We start from the raw sequence: 26456 nt of genomic DNA on the forward strand, positions 1-26456 counted from the left end.
TCCTGCAAAGGAGAAGTTTTTGAAATCTGGATCAGAACAGCTGATGGATCATACTGCTACCACCAGTGTCTTTTCCACTGAAAGATCATCTTTCTAAGACTAGCGGAAATGGTGCTTTTCATGGTTCTTCTGTCTTTGCCCTCTCTGACGTGAGTCTTAACCATAGGACAAAGTTTTTGCTGTATGTTTCCTTCCCCATTAACCACAGATTTTAGAACTCTAATCTCCTGATAGGAAACAAGAGGAAAAACTTGTTATGGTTCGGTCAGCCCAGACATCATGTGAACAATGGTGACCATGATAAAAATATTTCCATTTCCCACTTCTGGAGCCAGCCCTTCATCTCAGAGTTGAACATGAGGATTTAATATGAATAGATGACACACAAGGCAAAGGAAAAAAAAGATTGCATGCTCTCAGCCAGAAGTGAATGAAAGTAGACTCCCAGACTGAGAGGGCTTTGTTGCCTGCATGTAGTGCTGCTGGGAGAAGATAGCATTCGGTCCCAGACTGGCCATCTCTGTGAACATCAGGAACTAAACAGAGGTATCTTTGCTTCTAATGAGCTTTCTGAGTAGAGGAGTGGAGGTTTACAAGTTGCAAGGGCAGACTGGAAGCAAAAGATTTTGGGGCACAATATGCTGCACTTGTATTTCTAGGGTAAACCTGTCCATGGAAATAAGTGGCCTTGTTGCTGCTCACGGGAACAGGGATCAGCCTGTGGCTGTGCTGGAAGGAAAGACTGCAAATTGAGATGGCTGTTTTAGCTGTAGCAGTGAAGCTGTTCTAGGAGGAACTGGATTTCTTTCAGACCTCTGAGAATAGCACAGACTGAAAGACTCTACATATGAAGGCCAAGCCCAGGCATGGTTGCCCCATACACAAATGCAATAATCCACTGGTTTTATTTCTCTGCTAAGGAATTATGAGATATCCTAAGGACTCGTGGCCTCTGAGATCCAGTCTACTGGTGTGTCCTACAAAACTTGGATGTACAGCTTGTCCCTTCCTTGGAAAAGCCATTGATCTGCACAAATGTTTGTCCTTCTTTGAGGCACAAAGTATTGACACTTGGAAATCCAACGTTGCCTTGACTGATGGTCGCATCTGACCAAGTTGGCCCACTGCCTTGTTTGAGTCTTGCCAAAGGCACTGGGTTCAACGGTACCTCCCCTGGTGCTGTGGGAAGCGTGGGTGTATAATGAGCCCCCTAAAACTGCATGCAGCACAGTATAGAGACATCCTGGCTAGGCAGCTATTGAGCACAGATGTCTTCACTCACCTAGAAGCTACGTGTGAGGGGAACAAGAATTTGTAATTTTTTTTGCCACTTAGTGACAGTTAAAATAGACTAATTAGGGGCATGGCTTCCTTCATACAGATCGCTAATTTCTGTGACCAAGAGACCTGTTGAACAGCTATGAAGAGCGCTGTGGTTTGAGTCAACAGACAAAGCCACCGTGGTCCTGGGAGACTCAGTATTGACATCGAGCAGGATCATCTCAGAACTTCAACCTGTAAGGTAGTGAGTTTCGTCATGTCACCACTGAGATTTGTGTGGGCATGATACAGAGCTGGGACTATAAAGTGTCACCTTCACTGTCACAGTAGATATTGCTCTGTGTTGCATTAGGTCTGAAAATTGTAAATGCTCTGGGAGGGGCGGTCTCCTATAGCATACACTGATTTCCCTGGTAAGATGGCAGGCTGTTGAAGATCCGCCCTAACTGTCCCATGGAGCTAACATGGGACTTGTAGCACAGGTACACTATGGTTTCTAATGTTTGTTGTCTTGGAGGCATTGTTTCTTGGGACAAGTAGGGATATGTTGTTTTTTTCCTCTGGACATTTAGTAAAACTCTGTTGTATTTGCTCTGTGATATTTGTTGTAAATTTATTGCCTGTATGAAAATGCATGTCGATGTTATGGAAGAATTAATGGGTATGTTGTGGACATCAAAAGGAACACACTGACCTGTCCTCATGTTGTCACCCCTTACCTGCTTCATCAAACTGACACGAATTCACTGTTTTGTTCACTGCTGTTAGGGCTTAATTCCTTTCATTCACTTAGAAAATATAGATGGTGCGTGTCTCCTTTTGGCATTTTGTGTCCATGCTGCTTTAATAAATAAATAGGTATAAAGCATCTGGTGTATGCATACATAAATTGTGGACAGTATGAGCAATCACTTATGTTATATTCATAATCCCTGAGGCAAAAGAGAAGATCAAGTCAAGTATAGATTTACCGAAGGGATAAGTCACACAAAATCTGATCCTTGGGCATTCCTCCCCACTCTACACAAGACCTCCATTCATCACTGGAGTGCTTGTGACGTTCCCCCTCTGTGACCTGCTCAGAAGTTTTCATGAAGTTGCACTGCTGCAGTTGCTGGCCTTCAGTTCTATGGGAAAAAGTCTTTGAGATTTTCCTTTAAAAAGCTTCTGAATGGGAAGACTCAAGCTCAAAATATTACTTAAAGTTAACAAATAAACAAAGAAAGCCCACCCAAAGCTAAAAGAGAAATTTTAGGTGGAAAATCTTTCTTCTCAGTATCTCAGTCCTCTGGTGTAAAGCACAGCTAGAATTTGAGACTGAGCACACAACAATTTGGTATTTTGTTTAGAACATTTGCTGTGTGGGGACTGTCCTGATTTTTATGAATTACAAAGACAAATAGAATGCTGCATCTGTTGCTGATTAATTTATTATAACAATGATTCAAGTCTTCTACTGTGGTCTGTGTTAATGGCTTTGTACTCCACATTTACTGTGCTTGTGTCAATGTCTGTGGTACGTCCCATGGCTCTGCACCCATCACCTCTGTATGAACCAATCACTGCCTGTCACTTCTCTACAAGTTTGGCTAATTTTGCTCACTAGTCTCTGCCAGCAATTATGTCACATCTTGTCTGTGTATTCCACTGTCTGAACCTCATAAATAAATACTTGCGACACCACTAGTACCTCCAAATCCTGTGACTCCCAAATGTTTTGCTTATTCACTTAGCTGATTTATGGCCATATCACTAGTGACCAGTCAGACTGCAAAAGGGAATGGGCTCTTACTCTGTCTCATCCAGACACGCTGATGGATAGACAAGATGAAGGGCAAACCTCACATCCCATCAGGCTACCTGGTTTATTTAGCTAGATTAAAAATATTGTCAGTAGTCAAGGACTTGCTTCTGCTCTGCTTTCAAAGCAGCAGAAGCTTTGCTACTATCTCCAAAGGGGATGTCTCCACAGCTGAAAAGCAGGCAGACTTCTGCCTGGGATGAGAAATAGCCAAGTCTTGGTTACCCAAACAAGGCTAATGCATGACAATGATGTGTTTTTCAGGGGAGTGAGTGTTGAGCTACTTCCAGTGTTAGCTGTGTTGTGCTGGGGATGTTGATCAACAGCATTTCATCTAGGGAGGGGTAGATTGTCTTTTGGAAATATTTGTCTGCCTCAGTTGAATAAATAACAATCTCAGTGATCATCTTAGTATGGACACCTATGTTTCAAGCAGATGTGAGTGGAGATATGAATTACAATATGATAATTTTTGGAAGGCTTTTGCTGTCTTTCTTTTCAAAAATCTGATTTCCTTTTCTAGGATTGAACTGAAGTCAAAGCAAAAACATGGTTATTCATGTAACAAGGGAGTAGAAATTTTAAAAGTAAGCAGGGCAGGGTCTGAATGACTCTGTACCAGCTGGCATGTTATTTTCTGGTCCTCATTTAACATAGAAGACACTAGAAAAATGCGATGTGGTTGGATTAATTATGCTGAAGGAATGTTCTCTTGCATATCCTGGCACTGTTATTTTAACTGTGCAATCAATGTGTGGCATTAACATGCTTCTGTCTCACTCTTCAGAAGGCAAGAATTCACAGGAGTTTAAGGACTCACAGCAGCTTATCTTTAATCCAAGTGAATTTCTGAAATATTTAAGTCTGCAGTTTGCGCATGGTATGCATAGTGCATCTTGTACATTGAGAGGATGCATACATGGTGGTTACTACTACCTATATAAATATTGTCACTATTTTTTTTTTAAACTAGATTTGAATGTAGCCATCTCTCAATAGGTTATAATTATGTTAACATATATCCACAGTCACACTGGACTGATAACAACTGTCTGACATGATGCATTTGGTAACATAAGAATATAATAAATTTCTTGATGGTTTTGGACCTGAGAATTTGGACCATATTCATGTTTCACTGTAGATGCTCATCAATATTGCCTAGTGTGGAGGGAAGAAGTAGGGAGTAGCAATGAATAAATGTGAGTAAATTAGGGGAATACTGCTGCAAGCTAATGTCAAGTAATAATGTTTGTTGAAAGTTGTAAGCATTAGACATTTCAGCTCCAGGAGTGGTGACATGTTTAGGAAGATACAAGACTGCAAAATGCAATAGGGGATTATAATGTTTGCTATTAATATGGTTCAGTACTTTGGAGGACAAATTAAGTCCATCAGAAGAGGATGATCAAGAGTGTCCAAAAATCTCTGCCATTTGCTCTGCAGTGCCCTGCCCAGTGCAGGGCAGGGTGCCCTGGAATCATCTTATTTTCATTTCAGTTTTGTGTCTTTTCATTCCCTTCATTTGCAATTTTTAAAACATCTAGCAATGGTTTACAGAAGTAACTATGTGATATGCCAAAATTCCAACACAGAAAAGCTGGAACACTGAAATGTAAAACTCTTGTTTTGGTGGATAGCAACAAAAGTCACCCATACCAGACCGTGGAGGTGATAGAAAGAGAGGACTTGGCTGTCATTCGCACAGTCCCATGTATCATTTCCCATTTCTGTTGGTTCACATGCATATCCACTGAAGTCAGTGAGGCCTACAGAATGATTTTCCAAGTAATCAATTATTTATGAGATTTGCATAGTGTGCAGAGCCCTAAAATAAGATTTGTGTTAAGGATAATAGTGGAGCCAGTGATTTGTTGTGGAGAGACGTCTATGTTCCTATTTGCAACTGCTGATTAATGGAAAAACAAAGTTTATCCTTTTGGTTCAGAATTTGACTCAGAAGTACTGTGAGTTACACTTTGGCCTGTCTATGGGACATACAGCACAAATAATTTTTGTTACCTTAGTTGTCTTTTACCCTTAGCTGAAACCAAGTGTCACGCAGATAATGCAACTCCAAGCTAAATGTATAACAAGGAGGTGTCAGGGTCCTACCCAGAGTTCTCATCAGGTGTAGTGTGGTAATACTAGTTTGGATGAATATCTGATATGGGGAACAGAATTAAGATCATAGGTGTGCTGACAAAGTCCTTCTGCCTTTTAAAACTGTTGAAAGTTCCATGTTCTTGTGTGACTCTGTGTTGACTGAAGGAGTGCAGAGGGTAAATAGAGACACGGCATTAATCCCACATGGGAATCTAATCTAATTGCTCTTTCAGAGCTTCAGTAACTCTATAGTTTTTGAGCATCTCTCATATGACAAGGAATCTGCCTTCACAGTTTGCTTGCAAGATAGTGATGTGTTACATTACACGTTGCCCAATTTATAAATACAGGGAAAGAGACACCTTTGGCAGAAGGTCACATGAGTGATCTATAACAATAACTAGTTAATGCCAAGTTCACGCTTCACCATTTCCTTCTAAAGTAGCAGCTTATAGTCTGCTCTCAGGTCTGTTGCTAATTTAGACAAGCTAATTTAGATCAGGATGTGCTTCTGCTTCATGCCCCAGTTTAGACATCCATCTCTGTGGCTTTCTTCTCAGCAACTGCTCTTGCCATCCATCAGAACTCACCGCGTGAGTGCCATGTGGTGTAATATTTGCCTGAAACACGAGAGGAGGTCTTTGGAGGAAAGCCAGATGACATGGAAATGGAAGAGGTGACAGACGGATGCTGTTAGATGTGTACATCTTCCATTTAGCTCTGCTAGCCATTTTTGTACCTGGTTTGTGTTGGTTCAAAACTGTGTCATGATGTGTTTTGGAAAGACATGTCATGATCTGTTGATTGGCAGACCTTTCTCAACTTGGCTGCTATGATGTGGCAAATGAGGAAGGGCAAACTGCATCATCAAAGTGAGCAGTATTAAGGCCTGTCATTTCCCTTGTGAACTGTAAATAATTAAATGATTTGTCTTTTTCACAGGAAAACCTGTAGTCTGTTTGTGCTGACCATAGGCAGCTGAACAAAGCATCATGACAAGCCATCAGGCAGGTGAGAGAACAGATTCAGCTATGAAAACTATCTGGGGTACCCCTGAGAATAAGCCCAACTTAATTTTCTCATTTGGCAATTAGGTATCTGTCTGTTTCTCACCACCACAAGGAGGGACACCAGTAACCAGCCCATCAGGGTCTGCTGACCTTTGCAATAGTGTCTTTCTCATGCCAGATTTTGAAGTGTTATTTGGAAAAATAACTGATGTAAAGCTTTCCCTATCCAAATAATTGCTAGACCTGTAAGCTGATGTGGCCCTGGATTGTGATCTTGGTTGCAGATTTTCCCACTTGGGCCCTAGCTTTGCAGTAAGTCAGCACAAAACCACAGACCTTAGTGCTCCAGCCTTTGGACACACTTACAGCCTGCAGTACTAGAATGGGTGGGTCCTTTATAGTCCAAGAGGAGCTGAGTAGGAACAGTTACTATTCTATAGAGAAACAATGCAGATTGAGAGATTGTTTCTAAAGGACAAACATGTTATCTTAATTGAATGTATTTTTCCTTGCCTTTCCAGTAAAATCTTTCAAGAAATCTTCTGTCCCAGGAGTTACTATCACCCAGTTTGTAGACGATATTCCAAATGGATGCAGTACACCTGACTTTGAGCGGAAACCTGTCACTCTGACATTGCAGGAAGGTGAGGTTCTTGAAAAGCCACAGACCTGGAGGCTTGACTCCATGTCTCACCTACATGAAACAATTATTGTAAATCAAGCTAGTTTCTAAAGAGATTTGACTAGACCAGAAAAAAGTGTTGTGTGGCCAAAGTCTTTGTTGTACTGATGAAAATTCCATCGGTACTGATAGACGTCTCCTGAGTTTTCACTAGTGTATGCAAAATCAAAATCTGGCTCCTAATGTATACAACAAATCCTGTGAATTCTGCAGGAAGCTTTCAAAGTATTTTGCAGCAAAAGATTAAAATAATTCTTTCTTCCTATTGAACTAACTTGTATTATGAGCATTCAGCACTAAATTTAACTGCTTTTTAAAGTAAGATATGCTGAGTGCAGATGTTATTTAGGCTGTACTTCTCCTTCAAGAAGCAGTATGGATGTTGCATAGAGTATAGAGAAGGCAGCTAATGAGCTGAGACCTAAAATCAATGGGAAGACTTCCAGTAATCTCTCTGCACTTGCAGAGTCTTTCTTTTTTTTTTCTTTTCTTTTTCTTTTTTTTTTTTTTTTTTTTTTTTCTGAAGTGGGATAGCCTGAGGAGATCGTGTGGCTTCTCTTCCCTCACAAGACTGAACTGTTTCTAGCACCCTGGATTGCAATGTTGCCACAGCCATCTGTTGATTTTCACGAGCCATTGAGATTTTATGAAGGAGCACAGTGGCCTCTAGTGGTACATTCCTCCTCCTCCCCCACCTTCCACCTACAAGTTTCAGGCATGAACCAAGGCGGTGGTCAGTCACCCTGTCTAAATTTTCCAAATTACTTAATTTACAGTACGTCTTGTGGTTCATATACAAAATGTTAGGGCATTCAGGTGGGTCACTGTGTAAAGTGAATTCAGTGTCTATGCAGATACATGATGAGTGTCTTTAATGATATTGTCATTGCCCTTTTGCATTCAGTGCATGGATTAGCTGATACTCCTAGCTGTGGAGTTGTGTCCTGTGACAGGTGGCAAGCATGGGAAATTGCAGCCAGAATGGCTAAAATTTGACAAAGGTATAATCAATTGGAAACAGACTTTAATAATAGATAGTACTGCAATCTCAGAAAAAGTTGGAAGATGCCATTTGATAAGAATTGGTTGGCAGGAGCTTGCTGCATCAAATAAGTTTTTTGGCGGTGACTGCAGAAGGGCGTAGGAAATATTGCAAGACTTTCTGGGGAGAATTTTTAACAGTGTTGGTCACGTGAAGACCAAAACTATTGCAAAAGAAAGATAGTAATTGTTTCTGCCCTGAGCTATATCCATGGATAACTCATCTCCATTTCTATTCTCCTGTGACACTCCCACTTACCTGCACACAAGTCACTTCTCTGATTTGTTGTTTCATCATGTTTCTTATGTCTTTGAAGCCTTTTGGAAGAAAAAGAAAAGGGTTGTACTAGGCAGTGGTAAAGCTGTTGGAGATTTCTGTGGTCAGTTGTAGCATACTCAGATTCTCAGGGGAACAGAGATGAAGGAGAGAGCTCACAGGTAAACCCCATCCTTTTCTCCCTACTGTGCCTCTTTCAATAGCAGAGCCTGGTGTGTTTGGAGTGCAAGGTGGTGCCAGGCTAGCAGACAAGAAAGATATTGCAGAAAGATGACATGTAGGGAGTACATGGGGAAACATCCTACCCTGCATGGGTCCTCCCAGTTGTGGTACAGTGTTGTCTGTTAAGAATGTGTTTTCTTAAGTGTGCAGAAGGGATATTTTCTTGTTTACACCTCCTAATAAATCCAAATTTATCCAAATGAAAAAGAGACTAGGAGCTGCAACTATTCACAGATGAACTTCACTGATGTCTAGAGACAGGGGACTCCAGCACGGTGAGTCCTTTGTTATTTAACATCCTGTCCAGCATGGTCGCAACAGAGGGACCAGTCTGAAAGAATGGAGAAGTGATGGGAACTTGCAGGGGAATATGTGTGAGGAATATGCAACTTAAACTGGTAACTTAGGCATCTTTTACAGAGAAAACAATGTAATTGTTTTCAAAGAATGTTTCTGCCTGAAACAACAGAGATGGCTCACTCTGGGTATCACTCTATTGATAACATAAGGGGCCTGGCATGAGTGTCCTCATGTTCAAGCCTGTCTTAAATAACTGATTTCTTGCCTCTTTTCAAAGGTAAAAATGCCATTTTCAGAGCTGTGGTCAAAGGTGTCCCAACCCCTGACGTGAAATGGACGCGTATGCAAGGAGGAATGGATGATCCTGCCAAATATGAAACATTCTTCAATAACGTTACAAATGAATTCATTCTGCAGGTAAAGACCAAATATTTCAGACAGGACTCATGGAACAGAGAGAGCAATGGAAAAGAAAAGCCTGCAGTGGGCTGATTTAGATGTCACCAGATCTGAGATAACACAAAGATAAACAAATAAAGCTTTTTAGGGTCATTCTGGGAACAGAAGAAAGATCTGAGATGTCATTGAGTAGCTGGTTTATTACAAGCTGAAGGTGTGTGAACTGAACCACAGCACATCGCTGTGAGCTCTTACTGTGTTCTTCTTTTTAAGATAAACAAACTCACTACAGATGACAGCGATTTGTATCGTTGCTTTGCTGTGAATAAATATGGGGAAGCTGCATGCTCTGCTGGCCTCAGAATCATACAAGGTAGGATTGACCAGTTCTGTGTTCCAAGGGTCCTGTGGTCCCAAGCAGTTGGCTTTTCTGTCGTCTGGGGGTGGATGCCCAGAGCATTGTCTAAGTATCCTTGGTGTGAAGGTCTATTTTTCCACTCACTGAGGACTGAAGGTCTTCTGTGACTCCCCCCAATTTGGTGACTCCATGACACTATAAGCTTTAAGGCAAGGGAGAAGAAAGTGGTATTGTGGTCACTGCAATGGACCATAATCAGATGTTCTGGATTTAGTGTTGGTGTTGAATTGGCTCAATCCTTTCTTTATAATGTTGAACAAATCAGTCTTTTGGGAGGGATCCATCCCACTTCACTTCAGACATCTATGGTGTCTACCTGACCTAGTCCCCTGCTTCCCTTTATAGTCAGTGGAGAGAAATGGGCACTTTGTGGGTAAAATGTAACTGGGTAATATATTCTTGGAACCTACTCAAGCAGGAGGTGAACTATGTTGGAAGCATCCATTTCACCTGTGTGCCTGTAAAGTTTAGAAGGCAACTATCTGCATTTGGCCAGATAATCTTTGTACCTTGGCTCCCCAACTCTAAAACAAGATGTTAATATCTCCTACCATTGCTTAAACCAAAAGATTCATAGGGCAGAAACAGTCTCCTCCACTGTGTAGAGTATCCAGAAAGCACAGAGTCAATTGCAATAGAAATATTGCATTTATAGATGGAGATTACTGGGAGTCAATGTCAGATTGATAAGGAAATCCAAATTAGGATTTCCTCTTGCATTGGTAACAGATACAAAAATTTTATTTTATGGTTCATTGGTTTACTGGTGTTAGTCTGACTGTTATCTTGTTCATCTTATGGCTTGTTTTTCCTCTGTTTTCTCTTATAAACTATCAGTTGGCTTTAAGAGGAAAGCGAGATATGTTCCTGTTCACCCTGCTGATGGTAAGTTAGAGTTAGATATAGTTTCTTTTTTGGGGTGGGGAGGGAGGGCATATACTCCTCTGTCTACCACATTATTACTACCCCAAACTTGTAAAGAATAAAGTAAGAGAAGGGTTGATGAATCACTAATACTCTGTTGTCTCTTTCTGCTTGCTGTTTATCTTTGGGTAAAGTGTTGATCTTAGATATGGCTTTGAGCTGTTCTAATTAATTATTTTGGAATCATTAGTGCTGGGAAAGGATTTTGTGATGTCAAATATAGCTGGATCAAACATGTTAACATGGTTGGAAGATAGTGGGTTCCTAGAGTGTCCTCTCTAGAAAGAGAGGAAATCCCCCCAGGAAGTGATGAACTTTAACGGCACTCAAAGGACATGAGTATGGCAAAGAAAACTGGCTCAAAGTTTCATGGCAGTTTTTTTATAAAGTGTGAAGATATCACCAGAGGTAAACAGCATAGTAGAATGGCCTGTTGTCAGTGGCTATTTTTCATTATCTTCTTTTGGGGGATATATTTGACAGTGTTGAGTGTCTGAATGTTTGTTGTTTCCTCCACCCTTTAATAGAGTTAAAGAAGAAGCTTCAGGACTTCAGGAAGCTGCTGAGGAAGCGGTAAGCCTCTGTAATGAAGGCCATTGTTACACTTCCTAGATGTTTCTTGATGACAGAGGACAGCTTCATAGATCTTCATGGCAACACTTCTTGTTTCCAAAGTTGTTGTGAGACAAAATATGGAGAGACATAACAGAACAATTGACACTGTCTGTGAGGCTAAGATAAACACAAGGTACCAACCTCATTTTGAGGTGTATGTTCCTTTGCACCACAAGATTTTGACTAAAAAGATGTGTTTCTCTGCTTTCCTGTTTTTAGCTCACAAGTAACTTCCTGGCTAAGTGACAAGTTATGTAATGATCTTTCTAGCTAATCAGGGACTGAGCCCTGTGCAGATTGCTGAAATCCCTTCACTTCCCAGGTGGGAACCTCCAAAGATTGCCTGATGGGAATGATCTCTGGCCTGTGCAAAATCCTGAACTGTGCTGAGAAATTACTTGGGAGAGTGCAAGCTGGCCTAGGCCAGAATGTGCCAGTGACTCTGCTGATAATTTAACAGTGTGGACAACTGCATTACAGTCTTGCCCTATATGGCCCAGGGCAAGACTGTTCCCTGGCAGCATTTAATTTGTAGTACAGATGGAGAAAACCTGTTCTGGAAGAGTCCCATTCTTTCTTGTCTACGTCTACAGGGCCAAGTGAACTACAGAAATGATGGAGAGAGAGGTGAAAGGGGATTAAGTATAGAAAAACAAGACATCTTGTCGTCTGTCAAAATGTCTAGATTTTTTTTTCCCCCCCTGGTTCTAAGGGCCCCAGCACCAAAACCAAAACCCTTGGACAAAGAAGCAGTCTGGCAACTGTTGCTGCATGCAGATAGGAGAGATTATGAGAAAATCTGTATGAAATATGGAATTGTTGACTTCCGTGGGATGCTGAGAAAGCTGCAGGAGATGAGGAAGGACACAGAAAGTGAACAAGGAGAGGTAAAATAAACTGAAAGCTCTGATTTTTAACAAACAACTGCAGAGTCCTATAGTTCCTCAGTAGGTTCTGAAAACAGGCTAAACCTTCCTAAATTTCTTTCTAGATGAAAATTTTATTGTATGACAGAATGATTTATGATAATGTTTTAAAAGAAATCCTACTTCTATACTCATGCAGGTGCAAATGCTATTGACTTTTTTGAAGTTCAATTCACAAATTTTAGGAGATACTGACCATAGGATAATACGTTCAATAATTTTATTAAACTACATGGCTAAAATCTGTATTCAGTTGCCTCTGATGAGAATTTGGACCCCAAGTAGAAAAGTTATATGCTTGAGAATCAAAATTGGCCTTCACATACAAGGGCATGTAGAAACCTGGACGAATAGTGGTTGTGTAGTATGTGAATGACTAGCAGGTAGCATGTAAAATATAATTTGCCTACAGGAGGAAACTGTGGAAGCTTACAGATGCTTCTCCTATACACATGAAGTTAGAGGTAGCTCTTTTCTATGCAGACAAAAAGTAGATTTCACATTAGTTCAACAGCTTAAGAACTTCTGTCATGGCAGCCTTATCATTTACTAGATTCTTGTATCTTTCTTTGCAGTTACTACACAGTATCAGAAACTTTGAACACATCAAAGTCAACAAGGATGGAAAAGCTACATTCAGTCTGGTGATGGACCTGAAAAATCACAACAGCAAAGTTTATCTGCTTAAGGTGAGGGGGCGAGATGAGTTGACCAGCTCATAGTAGCCACTGAAGTCTTCTACATAAAATGTTTGATCTGCTGAGCAGTGGCTGAAAGAAAATATACTTCTTAAAGTTGTCTGTCCATTGCAGAATCCTTGATCAGGTGGGTTACCTAGTGTGAGGGTCCAGGTAGTCTTTGGTGGTGAATATCACTTGGGATTTGTAGATCCAAGTACAGGGGAAAGAGTCAGTTACTGACATCCTTTTGACTTCAAGAACTCTTCCGGTAAGAGGAAATTCTAACAGTGTCTTTCAGGCAGCAGAAATTATGCAGTCTCATATAAGAAGAAAAAAGATTTTATTCACCTTTTCACGTGTGTTATTCCATTATAACTCACTGCTGTGAAAGAAGATCTCAAGGAAATGAAACATCCTGTCTAGTTGTGTAGTTAGTCTGATGTAAACCCCAGGTGATAAGTGCTGTGGATGTTTTTCTGGAAGATACATTGCAGTCAAACTGTGGTTAGTGGCTTTAATACAGGGGAAATCAGAATTTATTAAAGAGGAGGTCAGACTAACTCTATGAACTTCTGAATTAAATGCATGACATGAAGTCTATGCAGCCACAATGCGGAGAAGGTAACCCCAGTGTGTTACAGATAGAGAAGTGGTGACCTCGCCTGCTTGTCCATCTATGAGGATGCTAAAATCTAAGCAAAGAAACTACTTTGTCTTCAAAGTTACAGTAACTGTGTATTAGTTAAGCTTCAAAACCTTATGTAAGGTAGCAAAGTACTATTGTTTTGCCTAGTTTGGGAGTCTGATGCTCTCTTCTGCGCAGGACTGACTTACTGCAAATATTATTGCCTGTGAGTTACATAAGCAATGAGTCTGATCCACTTAAAGCTGTCCGCTGTAAGTAGTAATAGAGTGTAGATTTCTCAGTTGTTAATCATTTATATGAATAAGGTGGTTGTAGCACAAATTTGGCCTCATTTGTTTGAAATGCACTAGTTGTGCATTGCCTTTAAGAGTACATTTTTATTTCTAGGATGGTGAGAGGCTCAGATATGGAACAGGGGATGAATACAGAAAGTACTGCCTGAGGCGAATTGGAAAAAGGTATAACTTCATTGTCAACGATGTGCAGCCAGAAGATGCAGGCGTGTATCAAGTCAGAGTGGAGGATGTACCTGTTTTCTCAACTGAACTGGATGCTGAATGTAAGGAATTGAGTTACATGTATGTGATGTGCAACTGTAACAAGTTTTGCTTGAAGATTTTATCTAGGAGCATATGCAAAGCTCAGGAGTAAAACCTGATAACTACAGAAGACTGTTTTTGTGTTGCCAAATAAGGGGTCCTCATATTACACAGGTGAAAAAGAGCAGGAGAGTGATTATGGGATACAGGTGTTGCATCTGTAGTGCAAAGGACTAGGTTCGAGTACCAGTTTGGCTCTGGCTTCTGGATGACAGTGAGCAAATTCTTTAACTTACCCCATGCTAGAGTTTCCTTTTGTAAACTCAGAATAATAACCACCAACTCGATACAAGTATCATGCTGCTGAAATACATTGACTACAAATTATCACCACATCAGTGATGTGTGGTATAACTGTCTCAGAAGATAATAAACACAAAAATCTACTTTTCTGCCTTTTTGTCCTGTAGAATTGGGCACAGGAGCACATCTCAATTTTAACATTTTCTGGTAAACCAATGCTCACATGCATGGCAAGTTCCTGTCTGTCTTTCTTCCTTTAGCTGCAAAAAGTTTTTCTTGGAAGACAGAAATAGCTCTCTGTTTCCTTTCTATAGCTTTTTATTTTTCCATTGCAGCCATCCCTGTGAGATTTCAGCAGCCACTCAGTGATGTGCGTTGTCCTGAGGAAGAAGATGCTGTCTTTGATTGCGTCCTACGCACACCCTGTTATGATGCTGTGTGGCTACACAAAACCCACCTCCTTGAGGGAAGTGAGAAGCACCAGATCTCCGTAACACCTGATGGTCTGACCCACCAGCTGATTATCAAAAATGTTGTGCCTTCTGACAATGGCATGTACACCCTCGACACTGGACTCTGCTCCTCAAATGCCTGGCTTATTGTAGAGTGTAAGTGACACTGTATTATTCCTATAATGTTGGCTTGAGATGTGTTAACAAAATAATATTCCTCTCACTGCCTGATTGCTCATTGAGATGATTCTATTCTGAGAAATGAATTGTGGAGCCTCTAGCTCCTAAATTATATTTAGAAAAATGAAGGTCTAGGTTAGACCCTCTTTCTTCTTCAGATGAGACAACTTTTTCCCTTTTTATTAGTCCTGACAAATCCTATTGGCTAATTTACTCTACAGCTACTATGAAGTAGCATGTTCTCTATCAGTTATTGAAAAATGCTCCATATCTCAGCCTGGGTATTTGATGAAGCTGTCACTATGTGAACACAGTACAGCATACAGGGCATCAAGGAGCTTTCAACACTATCAATTCTATTCTACCAATATGCACCACCACACAATACTATTCAATACTATCTTGACAAATAGTATTTTTCTTTCCAAATTAGAGGTTAAACGTGTTAGAAGAAGCTCAAAGGAAGCTGGGAAGATGGGAAACACTCCTTTCAGTGCAAGCAGATTAATAGTTAGCTGGCTCGTATTTTTTTGCTTCTTTGGTTTCTTTTGAGATCCTGCTGCAGCAAAAGGTGGTCTCTTTCATAAAGGCTTTTTTGATGACCTTTCAGAAACAGTGCAGGTTGAGTATGACATACAAAAAAGTGCCCACTGATTTCATTGAGCTGTTAATGCTCTACAGAAATGATATCTAGCTGGGAAATCAAAACAGTGAGTGACCTGCTCTCAGAAAAGCCTGAATTTGAGATTAATACAAAGCTATTCACAGAACTGGAAACTTTAGTCTTCAGGTTGGCCATCTCTAAAATGCCAGGATGCCAGATGTGCAACCTGCCTCAGTACCAGTGAGATCCTAATTCAAGGGTGGGAACTGATGACCACTCTGTGCATGGGATATTCTCTAACTCCTCCAGGGCTGGAGGGAGAAGGCAGAAGGAGCTAATGAATTCCAGATACAATCCAAGTCCCTCAAATTAGGCCAGTCATGCTGGAAATTTGTCTTGGTTTTCTGCTTTTTTTGTTTGTTTGTTTGTTTTAACAAGCATTTTTCCACTAAAAATAATTGTCTTTTTAACCAAGAAATGTAAAATTATGTCTGAATGTTATACTGAAAAAATTAGGTTTTGAACTGAATTTAAATTTATTTAAATATATTATGTTTCTGTGTCCTAGAATGAAATTATAACAAATGCTAACATATTTTCTTTGGTTGTTGATGCAGTACATGACCTATTGATTGTCTGTCCTTTTTTTTTTCCCCTCTCTTTTCCTGTAAATTATATCTCCTCCAATCAAACAATTCATCTTCAATACAGATGCCAAAGGAAAGAGGAGACAGGGTGAAGGAGGTGAAAGAGAGAAATCTGAGTGGCTGAAAGAAACATTGCCAGATAAAGACAGGGCTAAGAAACTTCGACGCAGAGAATACGTTGGTGATGAAGATCATCTTATGGACACTGACGTGGAAAAAGATGGCTGGTATAGAAATGGTCAAATTGGCAGTGAAGGACACTCCACTGATGTTGATGGAAACCATAGATTTTTGGGAAAAGATGGGCTACACGGACCCCACAGAAATGGAAGGATGGGGTTTGGGCAGTTTTCTGGAGCAGACCTAGGTGGAGACTCAATGAAAAATGATGGTAGTAACTTTGGATTAAAAGGCTTAGGAGGCAAAACTGGATTAAGGACTTTCCGTGGCAAGGATTCTATGACAGGCAGAGCAGACACTGGTGATGAATTAGGGGGAGCAGGTGAATGGTATTCTGCGGATGGCAGAGATGATGGTATGGTGGATGCTGTTAACATTGACATGGATAATGGAGAAGGAGTGAGCTCTCAGCATGGCAAGGATGGTAAATTAGGTGATAGTGGGTACAGAGCTGGCTTTGGACGTGTTGGGAAATTAGGTGCTGCTGATGGAAGTTCTGTGTTAAACAGGCTCGATCCTGATTCAACAGGAGTGGGAGAAGGTAAGGGTGGTAAGGGTGACCTGTTACGTAGGACTAGTCCAGGGACTGGAGCTAGAAAAAATGCTGCAGGTACTGAGATTGCAGAAGGAATGAAGTCCCCCTATGGCAAGGATGGTCTGCCCACTGTACTTGATATGAATGAAGCAAATATAAACAGAGAAGGACAAATAGGGACTCCCTATGGCAAGGATGGCATGACACTTCATGCCAGTGGTCATTTAGGGCAGGAAGGAAGGTCTGACTTGCTCTATAGCCCAGGGCTTCTTCCAGCTGGACATGGGGCTATATCTGGTGCAGGTGGCAGTTATATAGGGGAAATGGAGGCTCTCTATGGTCCAGATGGTCAGACAGTTGGAGCAAGTATTGACAGTGCTGCTGTAGCTGGTGCAGGGGCTGTTGGGTCTCCGTATGGAAAGGATGGTCTCCCAGCTGGGGCGGGCATTGGTGGTACTGGCATAGCTGGTGCAGGGGGAGTTGGGTCTCCCTTTGGAAAGGATGGTCTCCCACCTGGGGCTGGTGTTGGTGGTGCTGGTGCAGCTGGTGCAGGGAGAGTTGGGTCTCCCTATGGAAAGGATGGTCTCCCAGCTGGGGCGGGCATTGGTGGTACTGGCATAGCTGGTGCAGGGGGAGTTGGGTCTCCCTTTGGAAAGGATGGTCTCCCACCTGGGGCTGGTGTTGGTGGTGCTGGTGCAGCTGGTGCAGGGAGAGTTGGGTCTCCCTACGGAAAGGATGGTCTCCCAGCTGGGGCTGGCATTGGTGGTGCTGGTGTAGCTGGTGTAGGGGGAGTTGGGTCTCCCTTTGGAAAGGATGGTGTCCCAGCTGGAGCAGGCGTTGGTGTTGCTGGTGCAGGGAGAGTTGGGTCTCCCTATGGAAAAGATGGTCTCCAAGCTGGGGCTGGCATTGGTGGTGCTGGTGTAGCTGGTGCAGGGGGAGTTGGGTCTCCCTATGGAAAGGATGGTCTCCCAGCTGGAGCAGGCATTGGTGTTGCTGGTGCAAGGGGAGTTGGGTCTCCCTATGGAAAGGATGGTCTCCAAGCTGGAGCTGGCATTGGTGGTGCTGGTGTAGCTGGTGCAGGGGGAATTGGGTCTCCCTATGGAAAGGATGGTCTCCCTTCTGGGGCTGGCATTGGTGGTGCTGGTGTAGCTGGTGCAGGGGGAGTTGGATCTCCCTATGGAAGGGATGGTCTCCCACCTGGGGCAGGCGTTGGTGTTGCTGGTGTAGCTGGTGCAGGGGAAGTTGGATCTCTCTATGGAAAGGATGGTCTCCCAGCTGGGGCTGGCATTGGTGGTGCTGGTGTAGCTGGTGCAGGGGGACTTGGGTCTCCATATGGAAAGGATGGTCTCCCAGCTGGGGCTGGCATTGGTGGTGCTGGTGTAGCTGGTGCAGGGGGAGTTGGATCTCTCTATGGAAAGGTTGGTCTCCCAGCTGGGGCTGGCATTGGTGGTGCTGGTGTAGCTGGTGCAGGGGGAATTGGGTCTCCATATGGAAAGGATGGTCTCCCAGCTGGGGCTGGCTTTGGTGGTGCTGGTGTAGCTGGTGCAGGGGGAGTTGGGTCTCCCTATGGAAAGGATGGTCTCCCAGCTGGAGCAGGCGTTGGTGTTGCTGGTGTAGCTGGTGCAGGGGGAGTTGGATCTCTCTATGGAAAGGATGGTCCCCCAGCTGGGGCTGGCATTGGTGGTGCTGGTGTAGCTGGTGCAGGGGGAGTTGGGTCTCCCTATGGAAAGGATGGTCTCCCAGCTGGAGCTGGCATTGGTGGTGCTGGTGTAGCTGGTGCAGGGGGAGTTGGGTCTCCCTATGGAAAGAATGGTCTCCCAGCTGACGCTGGCATTGGTGGTGCTGGTGTAGCTGGTGCAGGGGGAGTTGGGTCTCCCTATGGAAAGGATGGTCTCCCAGCTGGCGCTGGCATTGGTGGTGCTGGTGTAGCTGGTGCAGGGGGAGTTGGGTCTCCCTATGGAAAGGATGGTCTCCCAGCTGGGGCTGGTGTTGTTGGTACTGGTGTAGCTGGTGCAGGGGGAGTTGGGACTCCCTATGGAAATGATGGTCTCCCAGCTGCCGCTGGCATTGGTGGTGCTGGTATAGCTGGTGCAGGGGGAGTTGGGACTCCCTATGGAAATGATGGTCTCCCAGCTGCCGCTGGCATTGGTGGTGCTGGTATAGCTGGTGCAGGGGGAGTTGGGTCTCCCTACGGAAAGGATGGTCTCCCAGTTGGGGCAGGCATTAGTGGTACTGGTGCAGGAGTAGTTGGGTCTCTGTATGGAAATGATGGTCTCCCAGCTGGCGCTGGTCTTGGTCGTGCTGGTGTAGCTGGTGCAGGGGGAGTTGGGTCTCCCTATGGAAAGGATGGTGTCCCAGCTGGGACTGGTGTTGTTGGTCCTGGTGTAGCTGGTGCTGGGGGATTTGGGTCTCCCTATGGAAATGATGGTCTCCCAGCTGGAGCTGGCATTGATGGTGCTGGTATAGCTGGTGCAGGGGGATTTTGGTCTCCTTATGGAAAGGATGATCTCCCAGCTGGAGCAGGCGTTGGTGTGGCTGGTGCAAGAGGAGTTGGGTCTCTGTATGGAAATGATGGTCTCCCAGCTGGCACTGGTGTTGGTGTTGCTGGTGTAGCTGGTGCAGGGGGAGTTGGATCTCCATATGGAAAGGATGGTCTTCCAGTTCGGGCTGGTGTTGTTGGTGCTGGTGTTGCTGGTGCTGGGGGATTTGGGTCTCCCTATGGGAAGGATGGTCTGCCCGCTAGGGGTGGTGGTGGTGGTCCTGCTGTAGCTGGTGCAGGGGGAGTTGGATCTCCCTATGGGAAGGATGGCCTCCCTGCTAGAGCAGGTGTTGGTGGGGCTGCAGCTGGTGTTTTTGGAGGTATTGGGTCTCCCTATGGAAAGGATGGTCTCCCCGCAGGGGCTGGCATTGGTGTTGCTGGTGCAGGGGGAGTTGGGTCTCCCTACAGAAAGGATGGTCTCCCAGCTGGGGCTGGTATGGGTGGTGCTGGTGTAGCTGGTGAAGGGGGAGTTGGGTCTCCCTATGGAAATGATGGTCTCCCAGCTGGAGCAGGCATTGGTGTAGCTGGTGCAGGAGGAGTTGGGTCTCCCTATGGAAAGGATGGTCTCCCAGCTGTGGCTGGCATTGGTGGTGCTGGTGCAGGGGCTGTTTGCCATCCGTATGGAAAGGATAGTGTTCCAACTGGTGCAGGTGTCAGTGGTGCTGGTGTAGCACGTTTTGTAGGTAGTGGATCTCCCTATGGAAAAGATGGCCTTCCAGCTCAAGCAGGTATTGGTGCTGGTGTAGCTGGTGCAGGGGGAGTTGGGTCTCCATATGGAAAGGATGGTCTTCCAGCTGGGGCAGGCATTGCTGGTGGTGCTGCTGGTGAAGGGGGATTTGGGTCTCCATATGGAAAGGATGGTGTTCCAGCTGGGGCTGGTCCAGGTGTAGGTGGTGCAGCGGCACTTGGGTCTCCCTATGGAAAGGATGGTCTCCCAGCTGGGGCTGGCATAGGTGGTGCTGGTGTAGCTGGTGCAGGAGGAGTTGGGTCTCCCTATGGAAATGATGGTCTCCCAGCTGGGGCTGGAGTAGCTGGTGCAGGAGGAGTTGGGTCTCCCTATGGAAAGTGTGGTCTCCCAGCTGGGGCTGGTGTTGGTGGGGCTGGTGTAGCTGGTCCAGGGGGAGTTGGGTCTCCTTATGGAAAAGATGGTATCCCAGTTGGAGTGGGTGGTGCTGGTGTAGCTGGTGCAGGAGGAGTTGGATCTCCTTATGGAAAAGATGTTGTCCCAGTTGGAGCAGGTGTTGGTGGTGCTGGTGCAGCTGGTGCAGGGGCAGTTGGGTCTGCCTATGGAAAGGATGGTCTCCCAGCTGGGGCTGGTGTTGGTGGTGCTGGTACAGCTGGTGCAGGGGGACTTGGGTCTCCCTTTGGAAAGGATGGTCTTCCAGCTGCAGCTGGCATTGGTGGTGCTGGTGCAGCTGGTGCAGGGGGAGTTGGGTCTCCCTATGGAAATGATGGTCTCCCAGCTGGTACTGGAGTAGCTGGTGCAGGGGGAGTTCGGTCTCCCTATGGAAAGGATGGTCTCCCAGCTGGAGCAGGTGTTGGTGGTATAGCTGGTGAAGGAGGAGTTGGGTCTCCCTACGGAAAGGATGGTCTCCCAGCTGTGGCTGGCATTGGTGGTGCTGGTATAGCTGGTGCAGGGAGAGTTGGGTCTCCCTATGGAAAGGATGGTGTCCCAGCTGGAGCAGGCGTTGGTGTTGCTGGTGCAAGGGGAGTTGGGTCTCCCTATGGAAAAGATGGACTCCAAGCTGGGGCTGGCATTGGTGGTGCTGGTGTAGCTGGTGCAGGGGGAGTTGGGTCACCCTATGGAAAGGATGGTCTCCCAGCTAGGTCTGGCATTGGTGGTGTACCTAGTGCAAGGGGAATTGGGTCTCCCTATGGAAATGATGGTCTCCCAGCTGGCACTGCTGTTGGTGGTCCTGGTGTTAGTGTTGCTGGTGTAGATGGTGTAGGGGGAGTTGGGACTCCCTATGGAAAGGAAGGCCTCCCAGCTGGGGCTGGTGGTACTGGTGTAGGTGGTGCAGGCGGAGTTTGGTCTCCCTACAGAAAGGATGGTCTCCCAGCTGGCGCTGGCATTGGTGGTGCTGGCATAGCTGGTGCAGGGGGGGTTGGGGCTCCATATGGAAAGGATGGTCTACCAGCTAGCGCTGGTGCTGGTGGTGTAGCGGGTATAGGGGGAGTTGGGTATCCTTATGGAAAGGATGGTTTCCCCGCTGGGGCTGGCGTTGTTGGTGCTGGTGTAGCTGGTGCAGGGGGAGTTGGGTCTCCCTATGGAAAGGATGGTCTCCCAGCTGGCGCTGGCATTGGTGGTGCTGGTATAGCTGGTGCAGGGGGAGTTGGGTCTCCCTATGGAAAGGATGGTCTCCCAGCTGGTGCTGCTGGAGTAGGTTTTGGTGGTTCTGGTGTAGCTGGTGCACAGGGAACTGGTTCTTCTTATGGAAAAGATGGTCTTCCGGTGGGAATGGGAGCTGGAGATGGTAGTGGTGGAGCTGGTTTTGGTAGGTCTGGATGTCCATATGGAAAGGATGGTCTCCCAGCTGGGGCTTTGGCAGGAGCTGCTCATTTTCCTTTTAGAGGTGAAGAAGTTTTGGGATCTTGCCATGGCAGGGACGCTTTGCTGAGCAGAGCTCAAGGAGGAGCAGCAGGCAATGGCTTTTCCTTAGAAGGTGGTGGTGTCATTGGCTCTGCAATACGGGGAGCTAGGTCACCCTATGGCAAGGACAGTGGCTCAGTTGGAGCCAGGGCTGGTGTGGGTGGTGTTGGCAGGTTGGGAGGTGATGAAAGGGAGTTACATTCTGTCCCTGGTAAAGAAGGTGTGGTAGGTGCTGTTGGACGAGGTGGTGAATATGGGTTGGATTCGCATTCTGGCAAATCTTCTATGGGAGGTAAAACTGGAAAGGGCACTGATAGTGAATTCAGAGCATCAGGGAACAAAGGTTCATCTAATGACAGAGATTCACTTTCAGGCCAAAGAGATGCCAGGAGCGAGGGCAGAGATTTAGGACACTTAGGCTCCCTTTATGGCAAAAATTCTGCCTTTGGAGGGGCAGGGAGTAAATCCCATAACAGATCTGTTGATGGGAGGAATTCAGGTGGTTTTGGTCAAGGTTCATTGGATTATGGTCAGAGGTCAGATTATTATGGTGGACCTCCTTCAATAAACCAGAGAAAACAGGAAGCCAGCCTTGATATTAAAGCAAATGATTTCTTGAAGAATACAGAAGGTATGGGAAAAAGAAGACATTATTGCCTAGATGATCTGAAAGGTACGTGTTTAATTGATGACTTCTGTATTGCTGGTCTTTGCATTTTGATACTCATGTTCCTAATCCTGGAGTGAAATTGAATCTTACGGTTTAGACAAATGTAGCTATATGTAGAAATTTGATTATACTGCAATCCGTTCCTAATTCTACCACTGATTTTCTGTTTGACCTTATACAATTTGCTCAGATCCAACTGCCTTAAAAGTCTAAATAATCTTTGTTTAAATTATCTAAAACAGGTATCTGTTCATTCAAATAAATGATTCAGATCCACATGGAACAGACTTCAGTTCACAAACATACTAGTTCACATATAGTTGCAAGGAATGTGGCCATGTTTCTTTGATATCGTTCCAATTTAAAACGTATTGTTTCACTTTATTTGTTCTAACATCTAGTGCAAAGATCTGTGGTTTTCAAAGTTCTGGGAACAAATCTGTGCCTGCTTATATTGGATTAATATGCACATTGGGCCTAATATAAAGAGCTCTTTTCTCTTGTAACATCAGAAATAATAAGGTGTTGCATATAGTAAAAGGAGAGTAATGTTGTCCTGGTTTAACCCCAGCTGGCAATTAAGCACCACGCAGCTGCTCGCTCACTCCCCCCCCATCCCCTGCGTGCTGGGGGAAAGAATCGGGAGGGGGAAAGAAGTAAAACTCGTGGCTTGAGATAAAGACAGTTTAGCAGGACAGAAAAAGAAGGGAAAAGAATACTACTACTACTACTACTACTACTACTACTACTAGAATATACAGAACAGGTGTTGCACAACACCATTGCTCACCACCTGCTGACCGAGGCCCAGCCAATCCCTGAGCCATGGTGCCCACCTGATAACTCCCCCCAGTTTATATATTGGGCATAACGTAATATGGTATGGAATACCCCTTTGGCTTGTTTGGGTCAGCTGTCCTTGCTGTGTCCCCTCCCAGTTTCTTATGTACTCCCAGCCTCTGCTGGCAGGGCGGTATGAAAAGCTAGAAAAGTCCTTGACTTAGTTGTTGCTAACCAGTGTTTATACTAAAACATCGGTGTGTTATCAACATTATTCTCATCCTAAATCCAAAACACAGCACTGTACCAGCTGATAAGAAGAAAATTAACTTTATTCCAGCTGAAACCAGGACAAACGTGTATGCAGCCATTTGGCTAAGACCAGTGGCTACACTAGCAAGATGATAATGTGAAAACTGTAGAAATGTATAACCGAAGGGGTATAGTCACCTAATAGAATTGCTGACAACTTAGAAATTATCAAGGCAAACAAAACATAGGTATAATTAAGGATGTAAAAACAAAATTGGAGTTAATGAGGAAGGAGGTGGGATGTTTATTAGAGAGGGGATGAGGATGTTAGTGGAGAAGAACTTGAGAAGGGAAAGAGGAATACAGGGGGTAGAGAACAGTGTGACTTGGGGCTGTTTAGGGTGAAGTGGTTGGGCAGCCCTGTATCCGGTCAATGCAGAGGAAAAGAATGATGAAGTAGTATATCCATATCCTGGAGTAGCCTATTTTTTCCTGCTGGCTGTAGAGGGAGCCAAGATAATTAGCACAGACCTAAAATAGCAAATCTGTAGATGGATAATGTGATTTGTGATGAATCCATTGCCCTTTAGGTTGATTTTAGGACTATATTGTATGCAGGCCAGCTGGCACGTCCCTTCAGTGCAACGAGTTTACGCAAGCTGGCCCACAGTGTTGTGGTACAAAACCCGTTATGGCTACAATATATACTTTTTAAAAAAGCTCTCTTTTCTCCTCATGTGCATGTGCATTTTCATTTATATATTTCTCTCTGTCGGTGTAACACAGAGTTATCATCTTTTCAACACTTTCTTTTCTGAATGTTCAGCACCACGCTGTTATGTCAACAAACAGTTGCTTGATGTCAGAGTCCTGAAAGGGGAACCAGCTGAGTTGTCTTGCACTGTCAGTAAACATGAAGTGACAGGAACCTGGTTTAAAGATGGATTAAAGGTAGGTGTCCTCTAGCTACTGGTTTCTTTGGTTAGCAAGGCTCTGCTCTCTGGCTCTACTCCTTCAGTGTTGTGTCAAGGTGTCTTTTCCTCTGCCAGTCTTACTGTAGTCTGAGCATGGCCCTGGAAGGATTCTGCAGGAGCCCGTTGATAATAAAATTCTTGATAGAAACCCAGCAAGGTTTCTCCCCCTTCCTGTTACAAGACATTTCCATTCTTGCTGACAGCAGGAGGCTTTGTGTTTTCCATTCTTTTTCATGGGTGGAGATGGTGTGGATCTCTTCCTTGCAATGCAGTCCTTTTTCTTTTCCTTGGTGAATGAGAGAAATATGCAAAAAGAGAGGGAAAAGATCTTCAGAGGATCTTCAGGCAGGAATAACACGAAGAGTGCTCTTTCAAAGTAGTGCTTAAGGTCAAGCATAGACATCATATTCTATGTTCCAAAACAACACTGAAGATTAATTCCACTTGTGGGATCCAAATGATACTGTACATAGGAATTCTCAGGTGTCATACATGAGCACGGGTCAAGGATTTTGTCATTAAGAATAGAGAGCTTGGAGATTTTACCAAAATTTATTTTAGTAGACTTTGTATCAAATCTTTGTGTGGAGTATATTGATAATGCTTATATGCAGTGTTACCAGATGAGTAATCCCAGAATATTATTGTAATTAAACATGCATTTCATTCATAAGTCTTTTCAATTACATTCCAAATTTTTGTCTGTTCAGTTAAAGTTTGGATTGCCCTTTTTATTCTTTTTCTTTTTTTAAGAATGTGTCTCTGTGCTCTACCTTGTAGTTAACAAACATGGATGGAGTCCTTTTTGAAAAGGAAGGTCTAGTCCACAAGCTAATTATTAACAAAGTGGAAGATATTCATGCTGGGAAATACAGGTTTGAAGGTGGAGATATAAAAACTGAAGCTTCAATTTTTGTTGAAGGTGGGTGTATTCAAACTACCAATTCAGCAGGCTCACTTTGATGTGCTCTAAATGTAATACATTTTCTCAGGACCTATAGTTGGTTATTGAGACAACTTTATTATAAAGAATTACCATGTAAATGGGAGAAAGTTTTTGTACAGGTTGGTGCATTTTGTCTTTACAATTTTAACTAGGGAGCCTTCCTGAATAGCTTCTATTATTAACTCGAAGATTTTTGGGGTGCACGTAACACTTTATCAGACCAGATTCTTCATTCTTGTGTTTAGTGTATTGCCTATGAAAAATTTGCTCCAGTGAAAAGGATAGTATTCTTCGTGATAATTATCCTGTAGCAAAGTACGTATATGTATGTGAAGCACTGAGCATGCAACTAAAGGTGAAGGTCCAGATGTTGTGAGCTTCTAAGCATTATTGGCAACATCATAAGGGAAGCCTTTCCCTCCAAGGTGAGTCTTACCCTCTTTGAATTGCAGTTTTTAATGGCCTTGTATCACCTGCTTAGATCCTCCACAGGTTGACAAAGTTCTCCTCAAAAACTTATCAAGTGTTCCTACTGTGGCCAAGGCAGGGCAGAAAGTAAAAATCAAGATCCCTTTTGAGGGCCGGCTGCCAATCAGAGCATCGTGGCTAAAGGACAGAATGGAGCTAGTAGATGATTCAAGGATTCGTGTTGATAGAACAGAGACCTTTACCATGCTGTCCATCTCCAGCAGTGAGAGAAAGGACTGTGGGGATTACCAGGTCAGGCTGAAGAATGACAGTGGGGTCCTGGAGATCAACTTAAAGCTTGTGGTAATAGGTAAGAGCCCCATAACATCCTCTGTGGCTTTCATTATAAAGGTTAGGCAGGGAACCCATTAACACTGGTGACAATCTTATTTGGAGCTACTGGGTATTCCAAGGTGAACAAGACTGTAATTTTCCACTAAATCAGTGTACAAGCAAAGATTGCTGACAT

The 26456-nt window shown here is 44.0% G+C and overlaps 1 protein-coding gene across 1 annotated transcript in view; it reads left to right on the forward strand.

Moving 5' to 3' along the window:
* The first annotated feature begins 6128 nt into the window (after nucleotides 1–6128).
* The window catches only part of IGFN1 (immunoglobulin like and fibronectin type III domain containing 1), a 29896-nt gene continuing 9568 nt past the window's right edge, over nucleotides 6129–26456 (forward strand). Inside the window, exons 1-14 of the mRNA XM_049833196.1 lie at nucleotides 6129–6199; nucleotides 6720–6842; nucleotides 8998–9137; nucleotides 9393–9492; nucleotides 10375–10422; nucleotides 10989–11034; nucleotides 11789–11963; nucleotides 12578–12691; nucleotides 13716–13887; nucleotides 14506–14778; nucleotides 16118–22570; nucleotides 24426–24550; nucleotides 25354–25495; nucleotides 26001–26297. Of these exons, the coding sequence (XP_049689153.1) occupies nucleotides 6181–6199; nucleotides 6720–6842; nucleotides 8998–9137; nucleotides 9393–9492; nucleotides 10375–10422; nucleotides 10989–11034; nucleotides 11789–11963; nucleotides 12578–12691; nucleotides 13716–13887; nucleotides 14506–14778; nucleotides 16118–22570; nucleotides 24426–24550; nucleotides 25354–25495; nucleotides 26001–26297 (8227 nt within the window). The 5' untranslated portion in view covers nucleotides 6129–6180. The remainder of the gene's footprint in view (nucleotides 6200–6719; nucleotides 6843–8997; nucleotides 9138–9392; nucleotides 9493–10374; nucleotides 10423–10988; nucleotides 11035–11788; nucleotides 11964–12577; nucleotides 12692–13715; nucleotides 13888–14505; nucleotides 14779–16117; nucleotides 22571–24425; nucleotides 24551–25353; nucleotides 25496–26000; nucleotides 26298–26456) is intronic.

This window comes from Accipiter gentilis, chromosome 29 (assembly GCF_929443795.1).
Source record: "Accipiter gentilis chromosome 29, bAccGen1.1, whole genome shotgun sequence".
Classification (NCBI taxonomy): Eukaryota; Metazoa; Chordata; class Aves; order Accipitriformes; family Accipitridae; genus Astur; species Astur gentilis.